At 48.1% G+C, this 24,095-nt stretch overlaps 10 protein-coding genes across 10 annotated transcripts; 7 read left to right on the top strand and 3 right to left on the bottom strand.

The window, feature by feature from the left end:
* Window positions 1-988: 988 nt before the first annotated feature.
* F5147DRAFT_787076 (uncharacterized protein) lies at window positions 989-6,717 on the top strand (the record flags this gene model as incomplete). The annotated part of the gene is made up of 28 exons (XM_041442946.1): window positions 989-1,144; window positions 1,183-1,188; window positions 1,217-1,497; window positions 1,546-1,654; window positions 1,684-1,746; window positions 1,880-2,003; window positions 2,356-2,368; window positions 2,419-2,460; window positions 2,509-2,574; window positions 2,626-2,947; window positions 2,999-3,158; window positions 3,212-3,241; window positions 3,295-3,476; window positions 3,551-3,594; window positions 3,644-3,687; window positions 3,745-3,829; window positions 3,993-4,096; window positions 4,156-4,172; window positions 4,212-4,254; window positions 4,304-4,373; window positions 4,429-4,465; window positions 4,513-4,638; window positions 4,834-5,096; window positions 5,126-5,389; window positions 5,439-5,787; window positions 5,836-6,348; window positions 6,409-6,500; window positions 6,553-6,717. 28 exons carry the CDS (start codon window positions 989-991, stop codon window positions 6,707-6,709), a joined length of 3,762 nt encoding a protein of 1,253 aa, XP_041286314.1. The 3' UTR covers window positions 6,710-6,717.
* An 819-nt stretch (window positions 6,718-7,536) lies between these two features.
* On the bottom strand, window positions 7,537-10,228 carry F5147DRAFT_658083 (uncharacterized protein; the record flags this gene model as incomplete). The annotated part of the gene is made up of 10 exons (XM_041434375.1): window positions 7,537-7,625; window positions 7,680-8,141; window positions 8,291-8,425; window positions 8,490-8,542; window positions 8,577-8,715; window positions 8,765-9,041; window positions 9,175-9,251; window positions 9,647-9,701; window positions 9,747-9,792; window positions 9,963-10,228. The coding sequence occupies 10 exons, from the start codon at window positions 10,226-10,228 to the stop codon at window positions 7,537-7,539; spliced, it is 1,599 nt and encodes a 532-aa protein (XP_041286313.1).
* Window positions 10,229-11,853: 1,625 nt separating this feature from the next.
* Window positions 11,854-13,211, top strand: F5147DRAFT_840940 (uncharacterized protein). The gene is made up of 8 exons (XM_041444337.1): window positions 11,854-11,882; window positions 11,940-11,953; window positions 12,003-12,034; window positions 12,088-12,257; window positions 12,314-12,448; window positions 12,500-12,737; window positions 12,795-12,846; window positions 12,902-13,211. Exons 4-8 carry the CDS (start codon window positions 12,248-12,250, stop codon window positions 13,103-13,105), a joined length of 639 nt encoding a protein of 212 aa, XP_041286312.1. The 5' UTR covers window positions 11,854-11,882; window positions 11,940-11,953; window positions 12,003-12,034; window positions 12,088-12,247; the 3' UTR covers window positions 13,106-13,211.
* Window positions 13,212-14,511: 1,300 nt separating this feature from the next.
* On the bottom strand, window positions 14,512-15,137 carry F5147DRAFT_724445 (uncharacterized protein). Its single transcript, XM_041439048.1, has 2 exons — window positions 14,724-15,137; window positions 14,512-14,668 (listed from the first exon to the last, which is right to left on the bottom strand). The coding sequence occupies exons 1-2, from the start codon at window positions 15,098-15,100 to the stop codon at window positions 14,638-14,640; spliced, it is 408 nt and encodes a 135-aa protein (XP_041286311.1). The 5' UTR covers window positions 15,101-15,137; the 3' UTR covers window positions 14,512-14,637.
* Window positions 15,138-15,551: 414 nt separating this feature from the next.
* F5147DRAFT_25757 (uncharacterized protein) lies at window positions 15,552-16,070 on the bottom strand. Its single transcript, XM_041428878.1, has 2 exons — window positions 16,046-16,070; window positions 15,552-15,989 (listed from the first exon to the last, which is right to left on the bottom strand). Exon 2 carries the CDS (start codon window positions 15,904-15,906, stop codon window positions 15,637-15,639), a length of 270 nt encoding a protein of 89 aa, XP_041286310.1. The 5' UTR covers window positions 15,907-15,989; window positions 16,046-16,070; the 3' UTR covers window positions 15,552-15,636.
* A 661-nt stretch (window positions 16,071-16,731) lies between these two features.
* On the top strand, window positions 16,732-18,205 carry F5147DRAFT_724436 (3-hydroxyacyl-CoA dehydrogenase). The gene is made up of 7 exons (XM_041439047.1): window positions 16,732-17,325; window positions 17,380-17,411; window positions 17,470-17,554; window positions 17,606-17,673; window positions 17,725-17,745; window positions 17,805-17,884; window positions 18,000-18,205. Exons 1-7 carry the CDS (start codon window positions 16,860-16,862, stop codon window positions 18,151-18,153), a joined length of 906 nt encoding a protein of 301 aa, XP_041286309.1. The 5' UTR covers window positions 16,732-16,859; the 3' UTR covers window positions 18,154-18,205.
* On the top strand, window positions 18,206-19,161 carry F5147DRAFT_620213 (putative cyclase). Its single transcript, XM_041432603.1, has one exon. It carries the CDS (start codon window positions 18,307-18,309, stop codon window positions 19,036-19,038), a length of 732 nt encoding a protein of 243 aa, XP_041286308.1. The 5' UTR covers window positions 18,206-18,306; the 3' UTR covers window positions 19,039-19,161.
* A 149-nt stretch (window positions 19,162-19,310) lies between these two features.
* Window positions 19,311-20,108, top strand: F5147DRAFT_724432 (putative cyclase). The gene is made up of 2 exons (XM_041439046.1): window positions 19,311-19,974; window positions 20,029-20,108. Exons 1-2 carry the CDS (start codon window positions 19,323-19,325, stop codon window positions 20,040-20,042), a joined length of 666 nt encoding a protein of 221 aa, XP_041286307.1. The 5' UTR covers window positions 19,311-19,322; the 3' UTR covers window positions 20,043-20,108.
* Window positions 20,109-20,110: 2 nt separating this feature from the next.
* On the top strand, window positions 20,111-22,189 carry F5147DRAFT_724431 (uncharacterized protein). The gene is made up of 3 exons (XM_041439045.1): window positions 20,111-20,210; window positions 20,260-20,836; window positions 20,891-22,189. The coding sequence occupies exons 2-3, from the start codon at window positions 20,293-20,295 to the stop codon at window positions 21,883-21,885; spliced, it is 1,539 nt and encodes a 512-aa protein (XP_041286306.1). The 5' UTR covers window positions 20,111-20,210; window positions 20,260-20,292; the 3' UTR covers window positions 21,886-22,189.
* Window positions 22,190-22,571: 382 nt separating this feature from the next.
* Window positions 22,572-23,053, top strand: F5147DRAFT_25675 (ATPase, V0 complex, subunit E1/e2). Its single transcript, XM_041428873.1, has 3 exons — window positions 22,572-22,766; window positions 22,825-22,913; window positions 22,967-23,053. The coding sequence occupies exons 1-3, from the start codon at window positions 22,672-22,674 to the stop codon at window positions 23,002-23,004; spliced, it is 222 nt and encodes a 73-aa protein (XP_041286305.1). The 5' UTR covers window positions 22,572-22,671; the 3' UTR covers window positions 23,005-23,053.
* The last annotated feature ends 1,042 nt before the right edge of the window (window positions 23,054-24,095 follow it).

The raw sequence follows: 24,095 nt of genomic DNA, 5'->3' as shown, positions 1-24,095 counted from the left end.
ACTGGACGTGCAGTCGACGATAGTCGGGCATGCAACGTCCGAGTCAAGTTCATAGCGTCCAGAGTCAATAATATGATCATGATAGACGCGCAGTCGACGATAGTCGACATGCAACGTCAACTTCATGTTCAGCGGTCTCGACGACGGTAAAAAGATCCATTCAGTTAAGAACGCTAGGCGTTTAACCGCGTGCCGGAGGCGAAACTCAAACGCTAAGCGTTTGTTGGTGACGTTGACGCCGAACGCTAAGCGCTTAAGCGTTCAACTTCGACGACGTTGAGAAGAAAAGACGAAGATTATGTAATCTGGATGTGGCGTTTGCCGTAGGTTTCATGAACTTGGCAAGCCCGTGGACCAGCTGACCTTAGTAAATGCCCAATACCCTATGGCGTAGGAAACATCCCGATAAGGAATCGGATATCAGGAATGTCGACTGGCAAGAATACTCGAACGGTAGCCTTATTTCCAAGAAAGGTCAGTCTAGACCAGACGAGTGTAAGGTGACCTGTTACATAAAGACAGAGAGCCGATTTATTCCGGAATGCCACGGTGACCTACTTTCAACTTGTCACGACTCACAATCTGGGATCATTTGAGGGTCCAAGTTTACCGCTATGTACGACTTCAGGTTGCCTGCAGGTGACGATTTTGGGTATACTATTTGCGCCTCAACCTGTTTGGAAATTCAGACAAAGCGCCGGCTCGACGATATAAGGACAACCCCGTTGCAGACTCGCACTCGGACTTCCGAGTCCTCCAAGCTCTTTGTACCATTGACATAGCTCAAGTCTAAGTTCCACAGCTTTTCATATAACCACGTTATCATCACAAGCTTCTCTTGTTCAACAGACCATGTTGGACCTACTCTCCAAAGATCGAATAGTCAACGAGGCAGGCCTCAGAACCGCCTTGCGTCATCTGGACACGATTTCAAGTTCGGGAGCAACCGCATTACAAGCTACGGTCAAACATATGTCGTCATCACCCTATGTCTCAGAAAATGTACAAGCGCAATCACCTGAAAGGCCATACGGCCATCGACACATCGCTCTTCGTGAAGCTTGGTGTGGTTGTGCCTCTCACGAGCGAGGCTGCCGCATCATTGTCTACTCACATTTTTGCAGAGCTGAAAAATGCTCTCTCGGTGAGTATATTCGCTACTTTTGACGTTTCCCCTGACAGCTCTCCGTAAGTTCTACCTCTCGCTTCTCCGGAGGACGGAATTGGCAGGCGACATAAAGTCTTACTGCTCCAAAATACTGGGAAGTCTGCCGAAGATGTTGCGCCTGAAGTTTCGTCGACTGAGGATGTCGAGAGCCTAACAAACCGACCTGGTGCGTGCGAAATGGTGCAGTCTATGAAGGCTGCGCTTTACTTCGACAACACGGACGGGTTCGGAGAGTGGCGAATCCTCATATCTACGGAGGCCTACAAAAAATTGCGTGAATTCCGTAGAGCAGATCAGAAGACATTCAAGATCGTCTTCAAGAAGATCAAGTCTATCTTCTGATGAATTTCGTTGCAATGATCTCATCGTTTCCACAGACAACTTTCGAATGGCCATTTTTCAAATGATAATCACAAGCGACTTAATAGGCCGGATGCAGGCATACCCATCTACGATGCCAATATGACAAAGGACCTGCAATTAGTGGTAAGTGTAATTTCACGTACGTCGTTTAGAGCGAGGCGACCGACCTTTTCTCACAGTACCAGATCAATTGTGTCCCTAACCAGGATGGAAAGGTACGTCGTTTTTACATCAACATCGAGCATGATATTGAGACTGGAGTCTTGACAGTCCGAAAGACAAGGTGAACTGTCTCGAGCAGTTACATCCGTCTGTCATCAGCACTCATATGAACTCCAGTAATCAAAGTATACGGCATTTATACGCATGTACAACTTGGCAAAGTATGGGATGCCTTGGGTAACCATCTCGCACGCAAGGGCAGAGAATATCATAGAAGGCGAGGACCTTTTTCGGGTCTTGATGCAATTCAGTGAATCATTGCTTGCAAAGGTGTATCTTTCGGAATAGGCCCGTCCTTTCTAAAGACAGCACGATTCTGCCTGCGTCATTCCCACCAGCTGAACCTGAGCCAGAATGCTCAGGAAGCCCACTTGATCTCAGTGATAAAGACATGGTTGAGTATTTTGAGTTGTCATTTGTGCGGTCATTGACTCATGACATAGCTTCACCCTTTGCTTGTGTATGAATTTTTGCCATCCTTATACAATTGGTTTCCATCTAACGGTTTTCTAGTTTGGAGAAATATGTCACATTCTCGCAAATAAGCTTATAAATACGGTTTATGGGCACGCGAATATTGACTCGATAACCTCTTGTTTTAGGCGTTCCAGCATGGTGAGCGATCATGTAGTTGGTTCGCCACTTATTCTCATCTTTGCAAAAAGTCTCATCGCAAACCAAGACGTAGAGCACGTCTTTAAGCTCACGTGAGTTCTACCCCAATGAGACGCATTCATTGATCGATGCTGGTTTAGACCACAAGAACAAAATATTGTCGAGTGCACCACGTCAAGTTACGTCTTGGGTCGCAGCGGCACAGGGTGAGCGTCCTGCCCCTGATATGAGTAGGGTTAGTTATCACACTCAACTAGAAAAACCACGACAATGTTGTTCAAGATTCTCGGTATTCAGCGAGCTTGGGAAATGAGTGCCGTCGACATGCCGAAGCCATGCCAAATCTTCGTCGCCAAATCCAGAGTGCTCGCTACGAGAGCGGAGGAGTATTTTACAAAGCTTCTCGAATCTCTGGCGTTAGCAGGCTATACCCTGGAGGAACTTGCAAAAATGAAGGCACGAAGTGTTCAGGAGGGCCTTGTTGATCTCGACGACCTGCCAGAATCACAGATGAATATACCCATGAAATACAGCGAACTTGAGGACAAGCACTTTCCCCTTTTTGTAACTTTCGATCGAGTATGTCCCAATCCGTCCTCCGGACAATTCCTAAGCTAATCGTTTATGTAGCTGGCGAAAATGGTCGCAACAGATATCTTAAGCAAGAAAGATAGCGCAGGACTTTTCTTCAATGTGGACGATGCTGAGGCGCAAGATTGTTTCGTCACCTATGACGTATTCGCGAATCAATACTGGCCTCATTTTCCACAGAATCTCACTAAGAATCTTAGTAGCATCATTTTCTCTTGTGATGACAATGAAGTACTGACACTACCCCATCAGATCCGTGGTTGGTTTTCAGCAAATTCATGGGTAAGTACTATTTATATTACATCGACACTGACAATTCTTGAATATACATACAGGGATTGTCAAAGGCTCCGAACACGCGCTGACTTGTCAAGGAGTTCTCGATCGCCCAAACTACATCCGTCTTCCTCATCGTTCTTACCCAAATTTTGCTAATCAGAGGGAAATGATATATGACATCTTCGAGCATTATATGAAAATTAAGAGGCAGCGACGTCATCATGATGTTGCAGATCCGGTACGACCAATTCCTTTTTCTTACCCACGTAATGTCACAATATATGCCCAAACAGTGCACATGCGATACTAAAGGTCTTGCAGAGCCAGAGGTTCCCTGGCCAACATATTGATTATATGTACGTGTTGTCCCCACCAATGCATCTTGCACCTGACCACCTACACTAGCTATGTGGACGACGTACAAGACATCCTTCTGATCGATGCACTCTGTAAGTAGTTACACCATCCCTCGTTGACAGAAATCACTTGAGAACTTTCTGTTGTAGTTTTGAGGCAATTATGCGGGAATCCAGACGGTTTGTTCTGGGCTGGTGACACCGCACAGACAATCTCTGCAGGAAGTTCCTTTAGGTTCAATTATCTGAAAGCGTTTCTCTACCACATGGAGGTTAGCAGACAGTGACTTAGATCGGACCTGAATTAATATCTTAGAGCAGCAGCAAAATACCTCGATCAATTCCACTGGAGCATGTCTTCATCAACCTACGATGTTTCAATTGACGATCAACTACAGATCGAATGGTGGCATTGTCAACTGCGCGAATTCTGTGATCGAACCCATCACAAAATTTTGGCCCAACACAATCGATGGTTTCCGGCAAGAAAAAGAGGTGGTTGGTGGGCTCAAGCCTGTGTTTTTTACTGGTTGGGACAAAGATGCCCTTTGTTCTGAACAGTTCTTCTTTGGGGCGAGGTAAGTAGGCCTGGACGATATCCCTCCTTTCCTACTCAGGATTCTTCTAGCGGTAGTCACGTTGAGTTCGGAGCCCAGCAATGTAAAGTAATTGGTTGGAGGTTTCATTCATGCACTGACGAGGCATCTAGGCATTCTCGTGCGTGACGATGCAGCACGTCAGAAGTTACGAGACCAAGTTGGTCAAATTGGACTAATTATGTGAGTCGTATGGAGACTACCTTTGCTGTGTTTTCATCTTGACATATGTATGCAGGACGCTTTATGAGAGCAAAGGCCTGGAATTCAATGATGTGAGAAAGCTAAGTTTGCTATCTGATGGATGTCTGACCTCGGTCAGGTGCTGCTGTACAACTTTTTCGAGGATTCTGCTGTAGATCTGTCGCGATGGCGCATAGTTCTCAATGGGGTAGATGGTCAAAGATATGCACCAAACTTTGAACGAGATGAGGCGCGATACGCGGGGGTTTGTAGCGAGGTAGACACACCGATCCTCGAAACAAACACTGGCTTACTTTTATCAGCTCACACTTCTTTATGTGGGGATCACTCGAGCAAGGAAGAACATATGGATCGTTGACAAATCTGATAAATCAGTGCGATGCGTGTACGTTGAGAGCAGCGTGTTGGCGTAACTCGATCTGATAACATTTTCCTTCAGATATTCTGGACGTCTCGCAACCAGATCGAGAATTGTACCCCCGGCACCGATGTCCCTCGTCTAGCCGTCTCCTCGACTCCAGAAGAATGGGCATCCTTCGGGCGCTCACTATTCTCGCACAAGCGCTACTTGCAGGCTATCCACTGCTTCGAACGTGCCAACCTTCGTCGTGAAGTGAAGGTTTGTGAAGCATATCAATTCCGAGAAGTCGCACGTTCTAGTGTCGGAGTAGCCTCACTCAGCGACCAAAAAAAGCTTTTAACGTAGCTGCCGATGCCTTTACTGATTGCAGGGCGACCGCGACAGGAAATCAGAAGCTTCAATACTATCGTAACTCGGCGGATTGCTACGTTCGAGCAGGAGATGATCTTAAAGCTGCCAAGGCCTATTTGAATACTCAAGAGTTCGAGCAAGCAGCGAAAAGACATCGCAAGGCTGGACGGTTTGACAAGACCCTCCATGTCCTTCATGACCATGGCACGGATATACCTGATGAGACCAAGACGGAGTTATGGACTGTGTGCAGACTGTTTTACTGCATCAGGAACAACGCTCAGTAAGTATTAGACTCTCCATAATATTTTTATTTAATAGCAATTGCGCAGGGCTCCCTTGCCCCTCTTTTCCACATTTTATGAACAACTCGAATTTCTGGAGGACTATGATCTTGATTACGCTCGTGCCTCACTGCTTGAATCTCACTCGATGTACTATGAGGCTGCAGAGCTTCACTTGTCAGAGAACAGGCCCTTGCAAGCTGTCCGGGCATTCATCAAGGACGAAAGCAACGTCAATTCTACTCTTCATGCGGCCGATACTATATTGGAATACTTCTGGCGCAAATGCTCCTTCAAAATCACGTCAAAATCCGTTGTTGATGAGCCAATGCGGCATTTCATGGCTATCGCTGATCAGCTGGAGACGAACAAACCAACGCTGACCACGTGTGATTTAGTACGTATTAGCAGTCTCAAAGTGACCGCTGGACTGATCGACATCCAGATATCGATGTTTCAAAACATCTTGCGCGGAAATCATGAGCCGTTGAGAAATCTTGCGCTTAACTTTGATAAACAGAATAACAAGCCAGCAGTCCTCATTTGCCTGGACCATATATTCTCTCGGACCACAGATATTCGAGCTTTCACGGTAGATGAGATGCAACAGTTCCTTCAACAATTTCACGCCTATGCGCGACTGCTCTATCTGATTTCGACCTTCCCTGACCCCATGGAGCATAGGGGTATTCAGAGACTATTCTCCATCGTGCGGTTGTCCGGTGATGAGTTTCTCATACCAGATGGAACGTTCCTCCACAACAACGTGATGGAAATCCGCCAGGGCATCGCTTGGGTATCGGAACATTCATCCGGGTACACAGCTTCTCGTAGAGTCGTCACCCAGCTGCTACAACAATCCATTCGAACGATCTTGAAAGACAAAATATCGGAGATCGATGATATGTGCTGCAAATCTCCCGTTTTCTCTCAATGCCTGGAATTCTTGATATCCGGAGTATGTCGAAGAAATAACTGTCCCCAAGAGCATGTTGTAGTATCGAAATCGGATCGCCAGTATTACAACAACCGTGTTGCCATCCACATTTGGCAGATTCTGATTTTGCAATTAATGTATTCCGCTCACCCATACATTGAGCGACACAAAAGGTACGCCTGAAGTTAGCTTATATTCGGGTACTCGTACTGATCACTCTATCAGCATGAGGCACTGGCTCAAGCATCTTTATGAGGCTATCAATCCACCCTTATTCATTCAAGGTTCCCCTGCGGACCTTGACATGAACCTGATGCCTCTTCGTCTGGATGGCATGAAAGTGGTGAAGCTCTGGATCCGCGAATCCTTCTACTCGCTCTAACCATCCCACCACTAGTGGTAAACGAGGCTTTGGAGACAAGATAAGATGTTTGTTGCTGTCCATCGAGGCCTGCGATGTTTCTTTGCCTCTTTTTTGGACGGCCTCGGGGCATGTTTGAGTGCAGCTGCAGGTTCAAGTGGTCTGCAATGCAACTTTTTTTCCTCTCGAAATATTGGATCTAACTTTTTTCTGACACTGGAATCACATTCAGGTCAGCGAAAGGAGTTGATTCCGCATTTTTTCAGATTTTTAGCTATTTTTTTGTGGTACCGCCAATTTTTCAGGCATGCCTCAGGTCAAATTGACAGTTGTACAAATTCCGCTCGTACAAATTTACACTAGCATACGTTGTGAACAGATCTACGATGTTTAAAATGGATTAGATTAGGTGTTAAAGTCAGGAAAATTCGCTCACCAAAATTGGTGACTTTGCTTGTCCGCAACTGTAGTACCGCCCGGCCTAAGGCTGCGGCTGTGGAACGGGAGGAGGAGGAGTTCAGGAGAAGCCTCCTCTAGCATGAATGGAAGAAAGAGCGCGGCTAGTGAACGGCTGGCCCAGGAACGATTTCTTCGGTCTGGCTTTAAGGACATCTTGAATGGTCAAAGGTTCGAACACGTTGCTACAAGGAAAGGCGAGCCCTGGCAGCTGCCTGCTGGTATACGATCACTAGACTGCAGTGACCAGTCGTGGCCCAGGATCGAGGGTATGTACAACTATAAATATGACGTAAGTACTAAACTGCATCCCACGAGCAGTCCTCAGGCCTCAAGGCTCAAGACGTTCAACCTCCGTCATATCAATGATCTCTTAGCCTATACTTATAACCTTATCCCCATATATATTCCTCAGGCTTCAACCCTCGAATTTTCTTCTTCAACAAGTCGCTCGCGTTCGTCGATTTGCTTCTTCGAGCTTCTAGAAAGAGGATTTGTATAATTTGCAAGGAGATTAAAAAGGAGGAGGACTCACCTGACGCCAACCTCATATACACATCCCTGAGGAGTGCCAAATCGCTTGCATAGGCACGTTCAGAGGTAAGAAGCTCGAGGAGGGCATGCAGGCGTTTCGTGAGGGCTGGTGCGGGTGTTGGGAGGGAAGATGACGCTGTCGTCAGATCTTCCTCTGAGCGTTGTTGGCTTGTCATCGCGCCCCGATCCTCTGATAGCCCAAGACGGTTGTCAGTTCGTGGTCTTGATTTCATTGGTAGGGAGAGGGGCAGAGTGGAAGGAGGGAGGGGGAGTTCCTTGTCTTTAGGGAAACGGGTAGATGGTATACGTGTATGAGTCGATTCCATGGTAGGAGTATGGCCGGCCTTATTGATATCGGCTGTATCAGCACCGACAGAATCAGTATAAGCAGCGACGGGTCCGGTTCTGAACGTCTTTCTCTTCGCGACGGTCTTTGAACATTTGCGTGAGACTTTCCATGCCGCTGCCGACGTAAGTGCCAACCTCAGAGGGGTGGAAGTACTTGTATAGTTCGTAGGGATCGGTTATTCCAGGCATATTCAAAGCCTCAGCAGTGCAAACAAGGGCCTAGAGAGTGGTGCGATGTTTGAGCGATGATATCTGGTGGAATACCGTATCGGCCAGCATCCCATCCTGCGTTTTGAACTGTAGCTGGGCCAGAGTAAGAGTTCGAGAAGACGCGGTTGGCGTGGAGATTGGAGCCAGCCGCGAAAGCTGCAGCGGCTCCCAGCAGCATCCGTTCCAGGGCTGGAATTATGTTAACGAACAATTCAATGATCATGAGTAGTAAGTACGGCCTGTTCGTGCTCACTTTGCCCGAACTCTTCACTCTCACTGCTGTCCTGGAGCGCAACCCACAGACTCCTGGAGGAAAGGTGCACCAGCGTTTTGGAGTTACCACGAAAATGCATCGGACAATCGAAGAGGTCGTGAATGACCCACGACGACAGCATCAATCTTGCGCCCAAGGATGATAGAAACGGCTGTCTCGTACTTGCTCTGTGTGGGTTTGCAGAGGTCAACCACGGAGCGGACGCCTGTGATATGTGAGTGGTGACTTTCTGGGACAAGGGCAGCAGCATTTACCTGGGAAGATGCGCTGCAGACTGGGAGCGTTCCTTGAGCTTTGCCTCGCGTTCGGATTCGGTATAAGGACGTCATGCTGTACGCGTTTCTGGTAATGGGTGAGTGCTCCCCATAGATAACGGTGGAGTGTGTCAAGGAGTGCAAGTGCCGTGCGGTAGAGACGACTGTTGAGGTCGGTAGGCGTGCCTGGGCACAGTGCCGGTTGTGCAAAGGTTGAATCTGAGGTCGTGGTGAGGTTGGAAGGGATGAATCGGAAAGCAAGATGTGACACCGTAGGCTAATCTCTGAGCGCAAGATCCAGTGTCGAATTGTACTCCAGGTAATGAATCAATTGCGACACAGCTGTCTCGAACTGTTGGATTAGATCATATCAACACAACGGAAATCACATAAGGAGATTGTGCACGCACCAATTCAAGCGGGACATCTGTAGGACAGCTAACCAACGATTGGAATTTGAAGTGCAAAGGATTGGATTCATTGGAATCTGAATCGCGCAGTGGAGGTATATCATGATGAAGTGGTGAACATCACATGACGAAGGATTGAATCTTAGTCGTTGAAACTGAGGGTGTAGCCATACTTCAGAGACCCGATACCAATGTAAGCCTGTTGCTTACACAATCGAACCACGTGACTGTTCAGTTTTCCTTATGCTATTACCAGTAACCACCGCACCGTCCAAGCACCGTCCATTGGAACCATCTTAGTGTTTCACGCCGAAATTCGGCGCGTCTCCAAACCAAATATCAGACTCCCGCAGCACCTGTTCACTCTTATCACCCCAACTCTCCAGCAACGTTACTTCTCGTCCGAACCGTCGACTGGCGGTGCACTTCTCCTTGACGCACTATCCACAAGCCTCATATTCTGTCTTCTCACCTGGTTTGACATATTTGAACACGTAGATATCGTCTGCGTAGGCAACCGAACAGAACTACGACGTTCTATCAACAGCCGCTGCCATCCTTGCTTCACTCACTTCCGTAAACGGCTGGGCCAGCATTCTTCTCAACAACCGCTCCTTCCTAGCAGTTTACACTTTCGCTCTCTGACTCTGCTTTGCCCTCCTCATCACACCCGGTTAAATGCACCTTTAATCTCGAAGACCAACTTAATGCTCAGTGGTCTCGCGAACTCGGCGCAGACGGCTGTCTCAGGATCCAAAACGAGCTCCATTGCTCCGGATATTACTTACCCTTCATCAAAGCCACTATCTCCCAAACCTGTTACGCCCGCTCCGTTCTCCCAGGGTGCAAATAAGCTTACATCAACTTCGAGAAACACCTCTTGTACATCTGGTGCACAATCGCCTTCTCCCTCATCCCACTCCAGCTCGACATCATGCTCAAACCACGACATCGTAGCGCGGTCCCGACATCTTGGTTCTATGACATACAACTCTGGCGTTGTGAACGTGACGGGCACGACGTATGCACCCTCCCATGGCAGGTACGATTGCATGGCGACGAAGTTGCCTTCACCGAGAGGTTGTGAGCGAGCGAGGGATGATGGATGGACTGCCTGTCTTTTTAAACTTTCACTAACACACCTGCTCTGATACCGTTTTAGACTTTCGATTTCCTATTTACCCGGATGGCTCTAATCGTGTGCTGCTGGCTGCACGTTCTTACTAACTAGTCTCGTTCGTTCGCGCCATGCTTCGTACGCGATCGTTCTGGTGCGCTTCATGTACATTCAGCTATTCAATGTCATTCTTTACATACGATCCGCGAATATACTGTCATGGATTCAAACATTTCTCCCGTGTTGGGATGCAGCATGAGTAGATAAATCAACCTCGTACTGCGCATGGACTACTGCCCATCCGACTCCACCACCTCTGTCAACAACGTGAAAGTCAAAGAGGACGTCGACGAGGACGACCCGCGCAAACGGTGAGCGAGAACTTTGGGACAATTGGGGCGAGGCACATTTGGTCCTTCACCCGAGAACCACGGATTTGAAGGTACAAATGCGAAGTCACAGATTTTGCTGACATGCCGAGGACGTCTTTGGCACGCCGTCCGCTGAGTGTGCGGGAGAGAACTGCGGTGGGGGAGAGTGCGGCGGATATGGGGTGTTGGGCATTTGAGACTGGGCGGGAGCGGGATTTGGAGGATGTGGAGAAAGCATAGCCTAATCTTCTATACTGTCAGAGTCGGAGTTGATGACGAGTCAACGAGAATGAGTTTCATGTAAATGAGGATCTAGAAAAGTGTGATTTAGAGTGTTTGTGGTGGGAGTGGTTGCAGTTGATTCCTGGAGGGAGAGTAGGTGGAAGAGAGAGCGAGGAATGGGTGTTTGGGCATAAGTCAATCAGTTTTCGCCCGGGAGACAAGATAAGTGGAGCGGGAGCGAGCTATAAGCCTATAGAATAGAATGATAAAGGTTTGAGATCAGCCAGTGCAAGAGAAAAAAAGATATGGTGGGATTACCTCCTCCTCCCCCTCTAAGCCACCCCGAGTGACATTTTCGGGTATAGCTCCAGCAATTTTGACCCGGGAGACGAACGGAGTGGAGCGGGAGCGAGCTGTATATATGTAGAGTAGGATGACCAAATGTCGAGGGCAGGAGGTGCGAGAAAAAAAATGACGAGTGGATTACATCCCTGCCTCCTCTAAGACCGAGAAGAACAGAGTTGAGGGTATAACTCGGGAAGTACTGGTCCGTTTGACGAAATTCTTGGTGCGGGAGCATCGTGGGCTGCGAATTTCGCAGCCCAGGATGTGTCGGGTCCTCCGGGGATCGTGGTGAGGAAAGAAAAATGGAAGAAGGTGGTTGAGTGAGTGTGAGAACATAAGAAGGTGATGGTACCTTTGAGTCAACAATTACTCAACCGTTACACAACATTAAGGGAGCTTCGGTTTTTCAGGGGCTACAAGATGAGGTAAAGATGTCTTAATAAAATGTGGAAGGAATGGGACGAAACGAATGGAACTCGGAAAAGTGGCTTTATGGACCATTGAGCCGTTGGCATAGATAGTAGGTGGGCGCGCCGTCCGAAAACGCGATCCCTCGGGGGGCGCGCCGCGCGCCGCAGGTTTTGGTGGTGAGGACGGGGCACGCTCCCTGGCTTAGAATATTAGATACGCTATATTGGAATACCGTTTTCTCTGTATGTGTCGATATTAACGACTTTGCACTGTGCTAATAGCTCATCTCTGACAACTAGTGCCAGTATTCTGCGTATGTTTCATATGCGCTGTGTTCCATTTTTCTGACCGGCGAGACACAGGTACCATGCCATCAGTATCGCTGACAGATGCAGTGAGTGTTCTGCAACCATCTCATTCCCATCAAATCAATACGCTCATATGTAGGGGTGAATGAGATTCCGACCATTGAACTTGGCTCAACATAATGACTCAATAGGTGTAAGTCGAAGTCTTTGATTCTAGTGCGAGGGCGTTCACTAATTGCGAGTTTTTAGGCACTATCGTAGAGTATGCAGCAAGTGGGACAAATGTGGCCTTGACTGCAATGTTGGGCGGTGAGTTGCCCAGGTGCAATACCTCTGTGATATTGACCTGACTGACACAATGCAAGTGATCATGATTGCTCGGTTGCATGCCATGTATCAGGGATCTAGAGGGATGCTTATGCTCCTTGTTATTATCTTCCTGGCTGTAAACATCGCCTGCGCAGTAATCGCGGCAATAGGACTCAACGATGCTGTAGCAGGTAAACTTTACTTGTCGACTTGAAGAACACGGCTCATTGGACAAACACCAGAGGAGTCGGTACTCTCTGGCAAATATATGTGCGATTATGTATATGGAGGGGATGAGCGGCTTCGTATTTCGATCGTTTGGATGCTCAACACTGTTTGGGAAGTCCTCGCACTGTGTCTTTCACTCTGGGTTGCTGTGAAACACTTCCGTGAGCTACGACGACTCGGCCCATCGACAGGATCGACCATCAATGACTGTTTCAGAGTGCTGATACAATCTCACGTTCTTTATTTTGCAAGGTGAGTTTGTGATGTGAACGCGGTTATATTTTTCTGCTCAAGTTCCGCACATGTTAGCTTTGTTGGTGTCTCCTGCCTCCAGTTTGCTCATCTTTCTCCAAAAATCGAGGTGCGCCGACCTGTCGTCAACATCTGCATGTGACCACTGCTCATCAGTTCTATAGAATTTAAACTCTATTGGAGCTCTGATACTCTATGGCGTTCTTGAAATTTTATCGGTCGTGCAGATGTTTGTGCTGGGACCACGCCTCATCCTGAGCGTTCGAGAATACCACGCCAAACACGTGGCATACTCTAACGCAGAAAGCAGCATTAATTTGATTGTTTTCCAGGAGCATATACATGTATCGACTAACAGTACTGTGTAGGGACACGCTTGCCGAGTAATCTGCAGGGAAGAGAAATTTGGTGGAGGATCCGTCGTGGTATTTGTTTAACATATGGTGTTTCGAAGTATATCTGAAAGGTCCAGGCAAACCTATCTCTCGTTGTATCACTACTGGAACGAAGCACCCGCAAGTGGTAAGGTGAAATTATCCGGAACGTCTAGCAGGCAACCTGGTCTTTGATGGCCGATGTTAAAATAAAACGAGGATCAGTGAAAGTGCCTTGACAGCTGATTCTGCGCGTTGGTGCTCCACTGTCTGGACAGACAAACACTGCGAATCGTGAAGCCAGATAGCTGATAACTCAGCGGTGCTCAGATGTGATCTCCTCCATGCGATGGGCCACAGAGAATGAAATGAATGAATCACGTAGACTCCTGGCTCGATTAGTCTACATCTCTCTCGCGAATGAGCATGACAAGGATATGGGGTCCGCTGAGTGACGAGTGGAGAATAAGACAATTGGAGGTTCAGGTTAGAAGATCTCAAGCATATCAAACTACTGACGAAGCATCGACTGCGATATTCTGTTGGAACCCTCGCTAAGCACGACCATCAGAGTAAAGCACCGAACGAGGTACAGACATGGATCACAGTCCTAGGGCAAGCAATTGAATGATCACTTGAATGAAGTGTTTGATAAAATGTGCACCGATGGCGGTGCACCACTTCAGAATGGAGTGAATTGTGCGACGTGTCATATATATATATGGAAAGAACTTCAATTGTGAGAGATGTTGAGCCACCGCTAGAGTGACCGTGACAATCTGAATATTGGAGATACACACATTGATCGCAGTCGCTCTGCCAGAAGTACTAATTGTGTCCCACCTAGCAACTCCCGAGCACACTGTTCAGACCGTGTATCGATCTACATTGGGGATTGGTCAGTCCAGACAGGCAATATAAGGAAGTCCACAAATTTTTCTCCCTTCCACACATCATCTGTCCAAGCACGCTACACAAAGCCCACAATATCCAGATGATTTGTCATGCGGATGTTATAACTAGTAACGCGTCGCTGAGATAGATCAACGATATCAAGTGTGATGAGTTTTAAAAAAGAAACTGACGGTTCGAGTATATCCCAAATGAATTGGCAAGCACATCAGGCCTCAGGCATGGTGAGTGGGGAGTAGAGAAGATAATCGGGTTTTCAAGTTGCAAGGCACCCATCACACCTGAGAAAGTATCAGCGAGACACCGATCATGAAATTTTAGGACCCTGGCATACATACTTTGATCGGTGTAGCGTCACCCATACAACTGCAAATCATGTGTCAGATGTGTATTAGGACCCTTGCAACGATCTGTTTCCATGCTCCCGAGCAGCGACTGTTAGAGTAAAGCACCAAACGAGATGCATGCGTACATACGACGAACTCATCGATGTTAATCACAGTCGCCCTGGTGCGAAGAGATGAGTATTTGAAAGTATACACTTCACTTCAGCAGGTCGTTATCTGCTCGCCCAGGTAGTACATGAGCAGCGTGTCTGGATCTGAACCCGACAGCTAATGTGTCAGAATTCCACACTGGTGAAAACTATTGTCTATCAGCTGTTCGAACACAAATACCAAAGGAAGAAGTGTACACGAACTATGAAAGCTGCGATGGCTTGTGACGGAATGGCTCTGTCGCATCTACTGCGTTATCATCCATCTGGGCTGTTCGAGTGAGGCGGGATGCGACTATTGCATGGACCAAGGAAAGTAGAAGTGGCGTCACTGGCGTGTTCCAACTCAGACGGCTGATAATCCGAAAATTCAACATATTCGTGATTATCATTTGAGCACAATGCAAGAAGAGCGAAAAATAAGAACCAAGAACTGACCATGATCGCAGACTCGTGCATTGGGCATGTATGGCCTGTCGAAGTTCTACCAGTAGCATGTCGAAGCCCAGGTAGCCGATAAAGAAGATATCAAGGATACACGAAGCCAACTGATCATTTGTCTGAACAAAAAGAATGATCATAATTCATAAAACCCAGATGGCCGATGACACCATGACATTGAAGAGGTTATCATAGCAGGGGGTCGTCAGCCACTGAACGAACTAACAGAGAGTGAAGGGCCTGGAAAGGAAAAGGAAAAGTAGCGCGTCTGTGACCAGGTAGTTAAAAAAACTCAATATAATGTGTGCGAGCACAAAGAAAGATGGGAAAGAGTGGCCTTCAGAGCGGTAGTAAAATGTTCCTGAGCACGAGGAAGAATGTGCCGGGAGGATCTGTCACAGGAGAGTCTCATATATATACTTGAGTACTGTGTCACAGGCAGACCAAATACGACAGTCATTCCTTTGGCTTCGATGACATAGTGCCTGTCCGTCACGGTGGAGCTTCACGCGCGGGTCGATTCTCCTCTTCCATGACCGATGCGGGCGATGTAACAAGAGAAATCAGTGGCACAGGTGTGAGTTCCGGAACGGCATGGTATTCCAAAATTAAACTCTGGTTCACTACATAGCTATAGCTATAGTAATTACGGTTTCTGATCTCCCTCAAATATTTCTTAACCTGTAAAACGCAGCCAAAAACAAAGTTCCTTGAAGGACGAATGATACCTACTTTCTGGAGAAACCGTTCCATTAGTCAGCACTGGCATGCCTACAGCCGCAAGTACCTTTGGAACCTCCAACCAGGTGTCGTGGGATGCTACGGAACATGCAGCTTCCCGGAACCCTGTAGTATGATTCCCGCCATCTGGAATGGTCGGGATGACTTGAGTAACACGACAAGTATCTTGCTCGTTCCTTACAAAAGCCGGGTATAGACCAGGCATCACTGACAAACAAGAACTTTATTGACAAACAAACGTTGCCTACTCCCAGCGTGGAGGTCGGATGCACAGTATGAGATGTTCCCCTTTTTGGTCCAAAACATTAGTTATGTCGCACTTTCTGGATGTGCGAAATACTCACGAAATAGTAGAAGTACTCTTGATACTCCAGTCGCCACCGTAGTGCTTCAGAACGACATCGACAAGCTCATCGCCTAATATATGATTCAGTACCAAGCCACTGCACACCACGACTTCATACCAAGTGCTTTGTTTTAGATTAGCGTAAGGATGACTGGAATGAATGGTAGAACAAACCGGGAGTAGGAATGGAGGCGAGGTGAAAGGGGGAGCCAGTCTAAAGTTGAAACGTTGTCATAATTAGTAGTTGGTAGAATCCAGTGTACGTAGTGTAAACAATATTTATATTTACAAGCTGCTGAAGTCGACGTCAAGTGCATGACGGAAATGACCTTGATATATGATTCAGATTTCAATTGAGCTGACATGGTAGAGGATGACTGAGTGTGTCGTGGAGAAGACAATGTATTGTCATAGGCCACAGCTGGTCGAATGGAAAATGAGATAGCTGAGCCGCTGGACCTGAAGGCTAAGTGTCACAAAAATGAAGTAAAGTACGCCGTGCAGCGTGCAGCCAGCAGCACAAGGTAGCTGCATAATCAAAGCCACCAGGGTATATAGGAAAGCAAGAGCTGAAAACGATATATCAGAGCGCATTGTCGGAAAAATCTAAACCTACCTTGGAAGGCTTCTATCTTTAGAGTAGTTGTCGGAAATGAATGTTGAATGTATGTTTCGGTGTGGTGCGCGGTAGTGATGCGGCAAGTTGCGGCAGTGACGCGGCAAAATACCTGAGCCCGACTCGGAGTCACAGAAAAATATCATACCGCGACCTTTTACACGTGATTCCGGCTTTTACTCTTACTTCAACCACGATGTCGATTGCACACGGAATCAAACGGCTAGGCGTCCTCGGTGCAGGCCAAATGGGCACCGGCATTGCTTTCGTATCCGCCCTCCATGCCAAAGTCCCAGTCCTCCTCCACGACAAATCTGCACACCAAATATCCAAAGGCCTCTCCCTGATAGACAAGCTCCTCGCCAAAGACGTGTCTAAAGGCCGTCTCCAAGCGTCCGATGCAGCAGATGCGCGCGCACGTATCCAAACAGCGGACTCCGTCGAAGCCATGCGCGATGTAGACATGGTCGTAGAAGCCGTATCCGAGAACCTAGACCTCAAACGCGCTATATTCCGCGAATTTGCGGCGAAGATCCGTCCGGATGCGATTTTGGCTACGAATACGTCTTCGATCAGTATTACGAAGATTGCAGCTGCTGTTATTCCCGAGGGGGAATCTGCGGCGGGCGAAGTAGCGAAGGCTGCGTCTGGGAGGGTGGTTGGTGAGTGTTTGGGATGGTGTATAGTAGTGATCGATTGACGGCAGGTATTCTAAGGTCTACATTTTTTCAACCCTGTACCTGTTATGGTGATGCAGTTGTTTACTGTGCTTTGAGTGGCATGTTGATGCCATGTATGAATATCAGAAACTCGTGGAGCTCATATCTGCAGTGCAAACGTCGCAAGACACGCTAGACCGCTCACGCGCATTCGCTGAAGCGTGCGGGAAAGGTAATTTTTCTCTCGGGATGCATTGTACTTCGTTGTTCACGCTCAGTCAAGAGGTCGCTACGTCGCAGGACGTGCCTGGGTTCGTGTCGAACGCGTTGCTTATGCCATTTATCAATGAGGTGAATACTTCTGTCTGTTGTTTGTGCGTCGTATATTTAATTTTACCTCAGGCGATCATGTGCTTAGAGAAGGTGATCACCGGACACCAATCGTTGATTTTTAGTTTTACTGACGCATGTGTCGTGTCCAGGGCGTTGCGACTCGTGATGATATCGACAAGACGTTCAGGTTAGGCATGGCACATCCTATGGGGCCGTTACAACTTGGTGAGTTACTGTAGCGAGATGCGCTGTATCTTTCTGATGGCCGTGCACGGTTTTTCACAGCTGATTTGTAAGTGCAGCTATCATCTTTTGTTTGTTTTGCATCGCTCATCGGAAGATAGTATCGGTCTCGATACCTGCCTCTCTATTCAGCAGACGCTCTACAAGGGTACCTCGGATTCTAAGTATCGCCCTTCAGTCTTGCTTGAGCGTATGGTGGATGCTCAGTATCTTGGAAAGAAGAGCGGTCGAGGATTTTATGAGTACAACAACTGATAATTCTCTCCTACTTGTATCTACGTGCAAAGAACACTAATTTTCCTGGAATAGCCCCTGTGGCAGGTCATGTGAGATACTTACCAAACCGAAGTCTATTCAAATAGTCTATTCTTGTGTATACCATCAACAACATCGTCTAGGATCTCACAAATGCCTCCCAAATCCCTTATCGATCTCTCGCATCCTCTCACGCCCCAAACGACTATCTACCCCGGAGATCCACCCTTCGCGATGCACAGCGTGTGCAGCATCCCAACCGATGGATACACCGTACACGCTGTCTCGCTCGGAACGCACACAGGGACACACGTCGATGCCCCGTTTCACTTTTTCGCGCAAGGCCAGAAGTTGCATGAGCTCTCTCTTGAACGATTCGTCGGGCGTGCTGTGATCGTCGATGTGAGGCACCTAGCGCGTGCGAGAGGGCGCATTGAGTGGAGGGACGTGCGAGAGTGCCTTGATTGGACTCGCGGCACGATTGCTTCCCTTGGGCCGCGGTCAGAAGAGAAGATCGATATGGTACTGTTCTGGACGGGGTGGGATGGATGGTGGAGCGAGCAGAAGTACTTTGACCATCCGTATTTTGGGAGAGATGTCGCAGAGGAGCTTGTGGAGATGGGTGTGCGGCTTGTGGGTGTTGATACGCTAAGCCCTGATGAGACTGTTCTGGTGCAGGATGGAGGGAAGGAGGATGCTTTTGCGATGCATGAGGTGCTTTTGGGTCGTGGATGTTTGATTTGCGAGAATTTGACGAATTTGGGGGAGCTTGTGGGTAGGAATTCTGAAGAAGGGGAGGTATGGGTGAGTCTTGCGCCTCTGAGTTTACACGGAGCAGATGGGGCTCCTGTACGGGCGTTCGGGTGGACGGAGAAAACTAGATAGACGGTGTATATTCTTGTTCAGATATGTGGATCTGGTGACCAACCGCGCGCCTCCGATTACCCCATCTAATGTTCTAATTTTGTTTTGCAACATGATGAAGACATAAAATCACACGGAACGCAGGTGGCCAGCAGGTCGTACTGCTGTCCGGTCATTCAACATACACAGTTGTCATCGTATGTAAGGAAATATGTCCTTTAGTCGCAAATTAGTCATATCAAAATGATACGATTCCGTACATAACTGAGACAGCTGGCTCCCACAGTTCGTGTGGTACAACCGCGATGATGATCGACCTCACCCACACGCTGACAACATCAGCCGAAGCCCCGATGTCGATATGGCCGGGGCACCCAACACTGGAGATGAAAAAAGTTGCCGCTATCCCGGAACAGAATGCCAACGTGACGCTTATTTCACTAGGGTCTCATACAGGGACTCATATTGATGCGCCCAATCATTTCATTGCGGACGGATTGACAGTGGACAAGTACGACTTGACCAAACTCGTGGGTCGTGCGCTGGTCATCGATGTGAGGGGGAAGAAAGAACGTGAGATTATTACCTGGGAGGACATGCAGAAATGGGAGGGGGAGATGCACGAAGGAGTGATTGTGCTCATATGCACTGGGTGGTCGCAATACTGGGGCAAGGAGAATTACGAAGATCACCCGTTCATGGATTTGGATGCGGCGAAGAAGCTTATGGAGACGGGAGTGAGAGTGATTGGATGCGATACGCTGAGCCCTGACAGCATATGCTCACCTGAGTGCCAAGTGCACAGAGAGATACTGGGCGCGGGAGGGATGATTGCAGAGAATTTACGGGGGATAGAACAAGTGCTGACATTGAAGGACCCAATTGTGAGCCTGCTGCCACTTAAGTTAGATAGTTGCGATGGCTCGCCAATACGAGCGATAGCTTGGTCTGCAGGAGGTGAGCACTTTAGTTATTGAGTTATTGAAGACGTTACTTATTGTGAATTGTCAGATATTCTGGGGTGAGAAAGTATTAGTCCGTAGATGCGGGGTTTCGGAAGCAATATAACCATTAATGATTTTACAAGTTGGATAAAAAAGCCGATAATCATTCCTCTAACTGCCAAGGTCACTTCTGAGACTTGCGCTCATCTTTCCTGCCACGCCCTTTGCCGGATGCTCGTTAGTTCTTTTGTTCGTGTGATTCTTTTATTCTCAATCTCTTCTGCTAACTTTCATCAAGGTTAATTGAGGCTTCCTTTGTAGCTTCAATTTTATGCAGACGTTCATCAACCACGAGCAAGGCACAGGAGTTTGGGAGGTTTTGCCTTCTACCTGCTGGGAGATCAGGTATGGATCTGTCAACTGGTCCTTTGACACACAATACTGTCGTGTCCCCATTAAACCTGTATCCCATCCAAAGCCACCCCATTATCATGGTTCCCTACTCAGGACTTCACGTCCAAGACGGCGTTATACAATTCTTTGCCAAGCTAAACCATTCGGACCTTCTCAAGATCCGACAACCCTACCTCATAACCCTGCGAACGAATGGCCACTCTCCGAGTCACTGAATCACACATTCATTGGCGTTCAAGTTGCAGAAGACGTCTTGAGAGCGTACGAACTGGATTCCGGATTCACTCATTCTATCATGCCTGATATCACCATGGACGAATTGTATACTAGTTGGACTAAGCTGTCCATTGATGTCGACGAGGAGGAGGTCGAGTTTGCGAGGTCTGAGTGGGCTACGCGTGTTCAGGATTTAGTCGGGGATATACAGTTGTCCCGGGCTATATCCGCCTCCGACATTGACGGTGCGTCTGAGATTTACACTTTTCTTGCAAATCATTTTCATGCCTTCTCCTCAGGCGGCCGTCCTCAGTCTCCGCTGTCCTCGCTGGAATACGATTCAGAGCCATCTACCGATTCTGATGTACTCCCTTCCACGCCCACACAAAGGAGTGCATTCTCCGATGTTGAGGTACATCAGCCCTCCCCGGTGTTAGATGGTCGTGGTCTTTCCCCACCCAAGGCTCTCAATGGGTCGGCAAGAGCTTTCACCCCAAAATCAGGCCCGCCACCCAAATTTTTAGCACCCCCCTCACCAGATTCAAGCTTACGCTCAAGCTCATCCCCTACCCCAGTCAACTTTGTATTCCCAGCTATCAACGGTAACTACCAGTACCTTCCTCCAGGCCTGAAAAGAGATGACCAAGGGTTCTACACCTCAATCACCCCACCTGGCTCACCATCTCATGCCCGTCTTGATTCTTCTCGGCCTTCCTCGCGGCTGTCATCTACGCGTCTCCCGCAGTTCTTGTCCGATGTGCAGTCGCGCAAGGCCTCCAAGACCAGAGTCATCGTTGACCAGATGAGATCCACTCCTGTTGCCAGCAAGAAAGGCAGGCCTCGCAATCACTCCAAATCTTCATCCGACAGCTCGCCAGGACCTTCTACACCTCACATTGACGCGGGAGACAGAAAGAGTACCAGCTCTGCGCAAGGCAGAGGCCGCGACCACTCTGATCCAGATCTATCCTTCAACCCCGATAATCCCATCACGCCAGGCAGAAATGGGTGGATGGAGCTCCCATCGCCTACTTTCAGCATTAAAGCAGTAATCCCCAGCAGCGCTGCACGTCTGTCGTTCCCTGTATCATCCTCATTTTCAGATGCGCCCTTCCTCACACAACCCCCCGCGCCTTCTGGAACCTTCTATCACCTCCCACGCGCGCCGGGTTATCCATACTCATATGTCACAGCCAACGCTCCACCACCACCACCACCACCACCAACCTCATGGGTTCCTATCACTGGTTCCACTTACCCAAGCAGCATGTATGCACGACCCGTCGTGTGGTGATGCCGCCTATGTAGAAGCACCTTTTTTTGCCATTCGTCATTCATCATAATTACTATATGTAGCACCACTCCCTCTCTTATTGTCTGTCTTGGAGGTGGTATGACGGACCTTGGGGACTGTCTGCTGTTCTGTTCTTGTCACATTGTGCTTTATGTATGTGTCCTGTGCGTGTTTCGTTCGTTATTTTGGTTTTTGGTTTATGATTACATGGCGGTACATGTTGTATGCGAACAAGGAGTTACCATTAATGAGATTGAGGTAGCAATAAATAGATGGCATTTGTCAATGGGAAGTGAGATGGATGTTGAATCCTTCGGAATCGACAGACAAACTCGGACCAGGAACTCTGGCGTGGAAGACTTTGCAGGTTAGTCACGGTGCTTTGTGAAAAGTTCCAAGTGGTATACAATCAAGACTCAGTACTCAGGCCTCAGGATTGTCGGCCTCCCACTGTAAGACATTGATATATAGAGGCCAGCAATGATCCCCTTCTTGACCGGTCGACCCTCGAGCTCTGAATCCTTAGATCTTAGACACTGTCTTAGACGGTAGTTCTCTAGCAACAGTGGCAAGTACTATCTGCCGAGCGACTGCTCTCAAACGGGTGTGAACATTGAAATATTAATGCTTGGCAGGCCCCAATTTTTTCTCTGGCACTGGAGTAGGAAATAGGGGGAATCCCCCTTCCCTTATAAGTGGGTACGTGTCACGTGAGACGGTAATGTCCCGCTGCGCTCTGCCTCAGGCTGTTACCTGCTACACCTGCTAGTACCCCTACAACTTTTCATGGCGTCCGTCATCCCGGTGATTTTCATACTCGTCATAGTCCTAGGACTAATGACTTGTGGTTTCCTCTTCGTCCCAAAGGGACCAAATCAAACGTATCAATCTTCACTTTGTCACAATCCGAACCAAACTAATACTCACCCTCGAATGCAGGACAATTCGTACGGCCATCATGCTTACGTTTGCATCATGCTATCTTATGTGGATGGTCACATATATGGCTCAGCTACATCCTCTCATCAGTTAGTCATGAAACTCGTTGCTGCGGTTCTATTGGCTAACGCATGAACCTCAGCACCATATCGTTCCACAAAGGCCGGAGAAAGTTTATGATGGTTACGCGCCTCTGAGCAGGAAATAGATGTACACCGCTGTCGCTATGATAGAATTTGCATTAACGAAAGAGCACCTCAAAGTCCGCTATTCCAGATCAGTGAGTTCCCCGCCGCGTGTACCTTTTACCTTCGAAGATACCGCGACCCCACGGGCACTTCGCTACTAGTACACGCCGTTGTCCCCAACCCACTTCCTTTGTATGATGCAATTTGTACGTTTGTATCAACAGACTCCATTCGGTGAAAACGATTGGTATATAATCCAAGCAGAAACATCGCCGTGCCCCAGCTCTATCTCGTATCCATGAAATTGCCCGCTCTCCTGATTTCACTCTTTCTTCTGTCGACGAGCGAGACACCACAGATTTCATTTCCAACTTCTCACCGAAGCACGGTGTCTGTACGGAAAAATTAACGTGTCTCAATGAAGAGAAGAACATGAATGATGTTTGAATCTTCGTTCGTGAGCATGAACGCGAAGTTCTTTCTATGTCCGACTTTCCGTTTTCCGCATAGGTCATTGATGACCTTGGAGATATAACCAGTCAACAAGGGCTGGATGACATTGGCATCAGTACCAGTGTCGATTTCTTGCGTCAAAAACTGTTCAGTGGTAGACAAGCCGCATGCACTGCAGGCGGTTGCGTTGATAGCGATGATCTAACATGTACAGAGACTTGAAGCTTGAGCCTTGGCATCAAAAATACACGAGATGAGATGATGAAGGAATATGAAATCACCAGGAACCTATCAACTCCAAGTCAGGTCGTTCCCACTCTGACATCATCTCCGCTGAGGTGCCTGCCAAGAAGGTGATACAACGCCCGGTCTGAGCGATGGAAGATGATAATGTCTCGTGGATCTGAGAGCCGCCAGAGATAGACACCGTTGCAAGACTTCAGATGAGGACGTGACAAGTATGCGACGGTATGGATATGGCGCATCCAGAGATCGCCGACCTGCATCCAGGTCGGTGGATCCCACTCACATATGGCGGGATCCTTTCAATCGCCTTCCAAGAAAAGGCGTATGCCACCGGGCGTCATCCAGTGTGACCCTTGGAAGCCTGCGACACGTTCCCTGATGCTA

The sequence above is a fragment of the Suillus discolor genome (genome assembly GCF_016758755.1).
Source record: "Suillus discolor strain FC423 chromosome Unknown F5147scaffold_101, whole genome shotgun sequence".
Taxonomy (NCBI): domain Eukaryota; kingdom Fungi; phylum Basidiomycota; class Agaricomycetes; order Boletales; family Suillaceae; genus Suillus; species Suillus discolor.
This window is presented reverse-complemented; position numbering and strand designations above follow the sequence as displayed.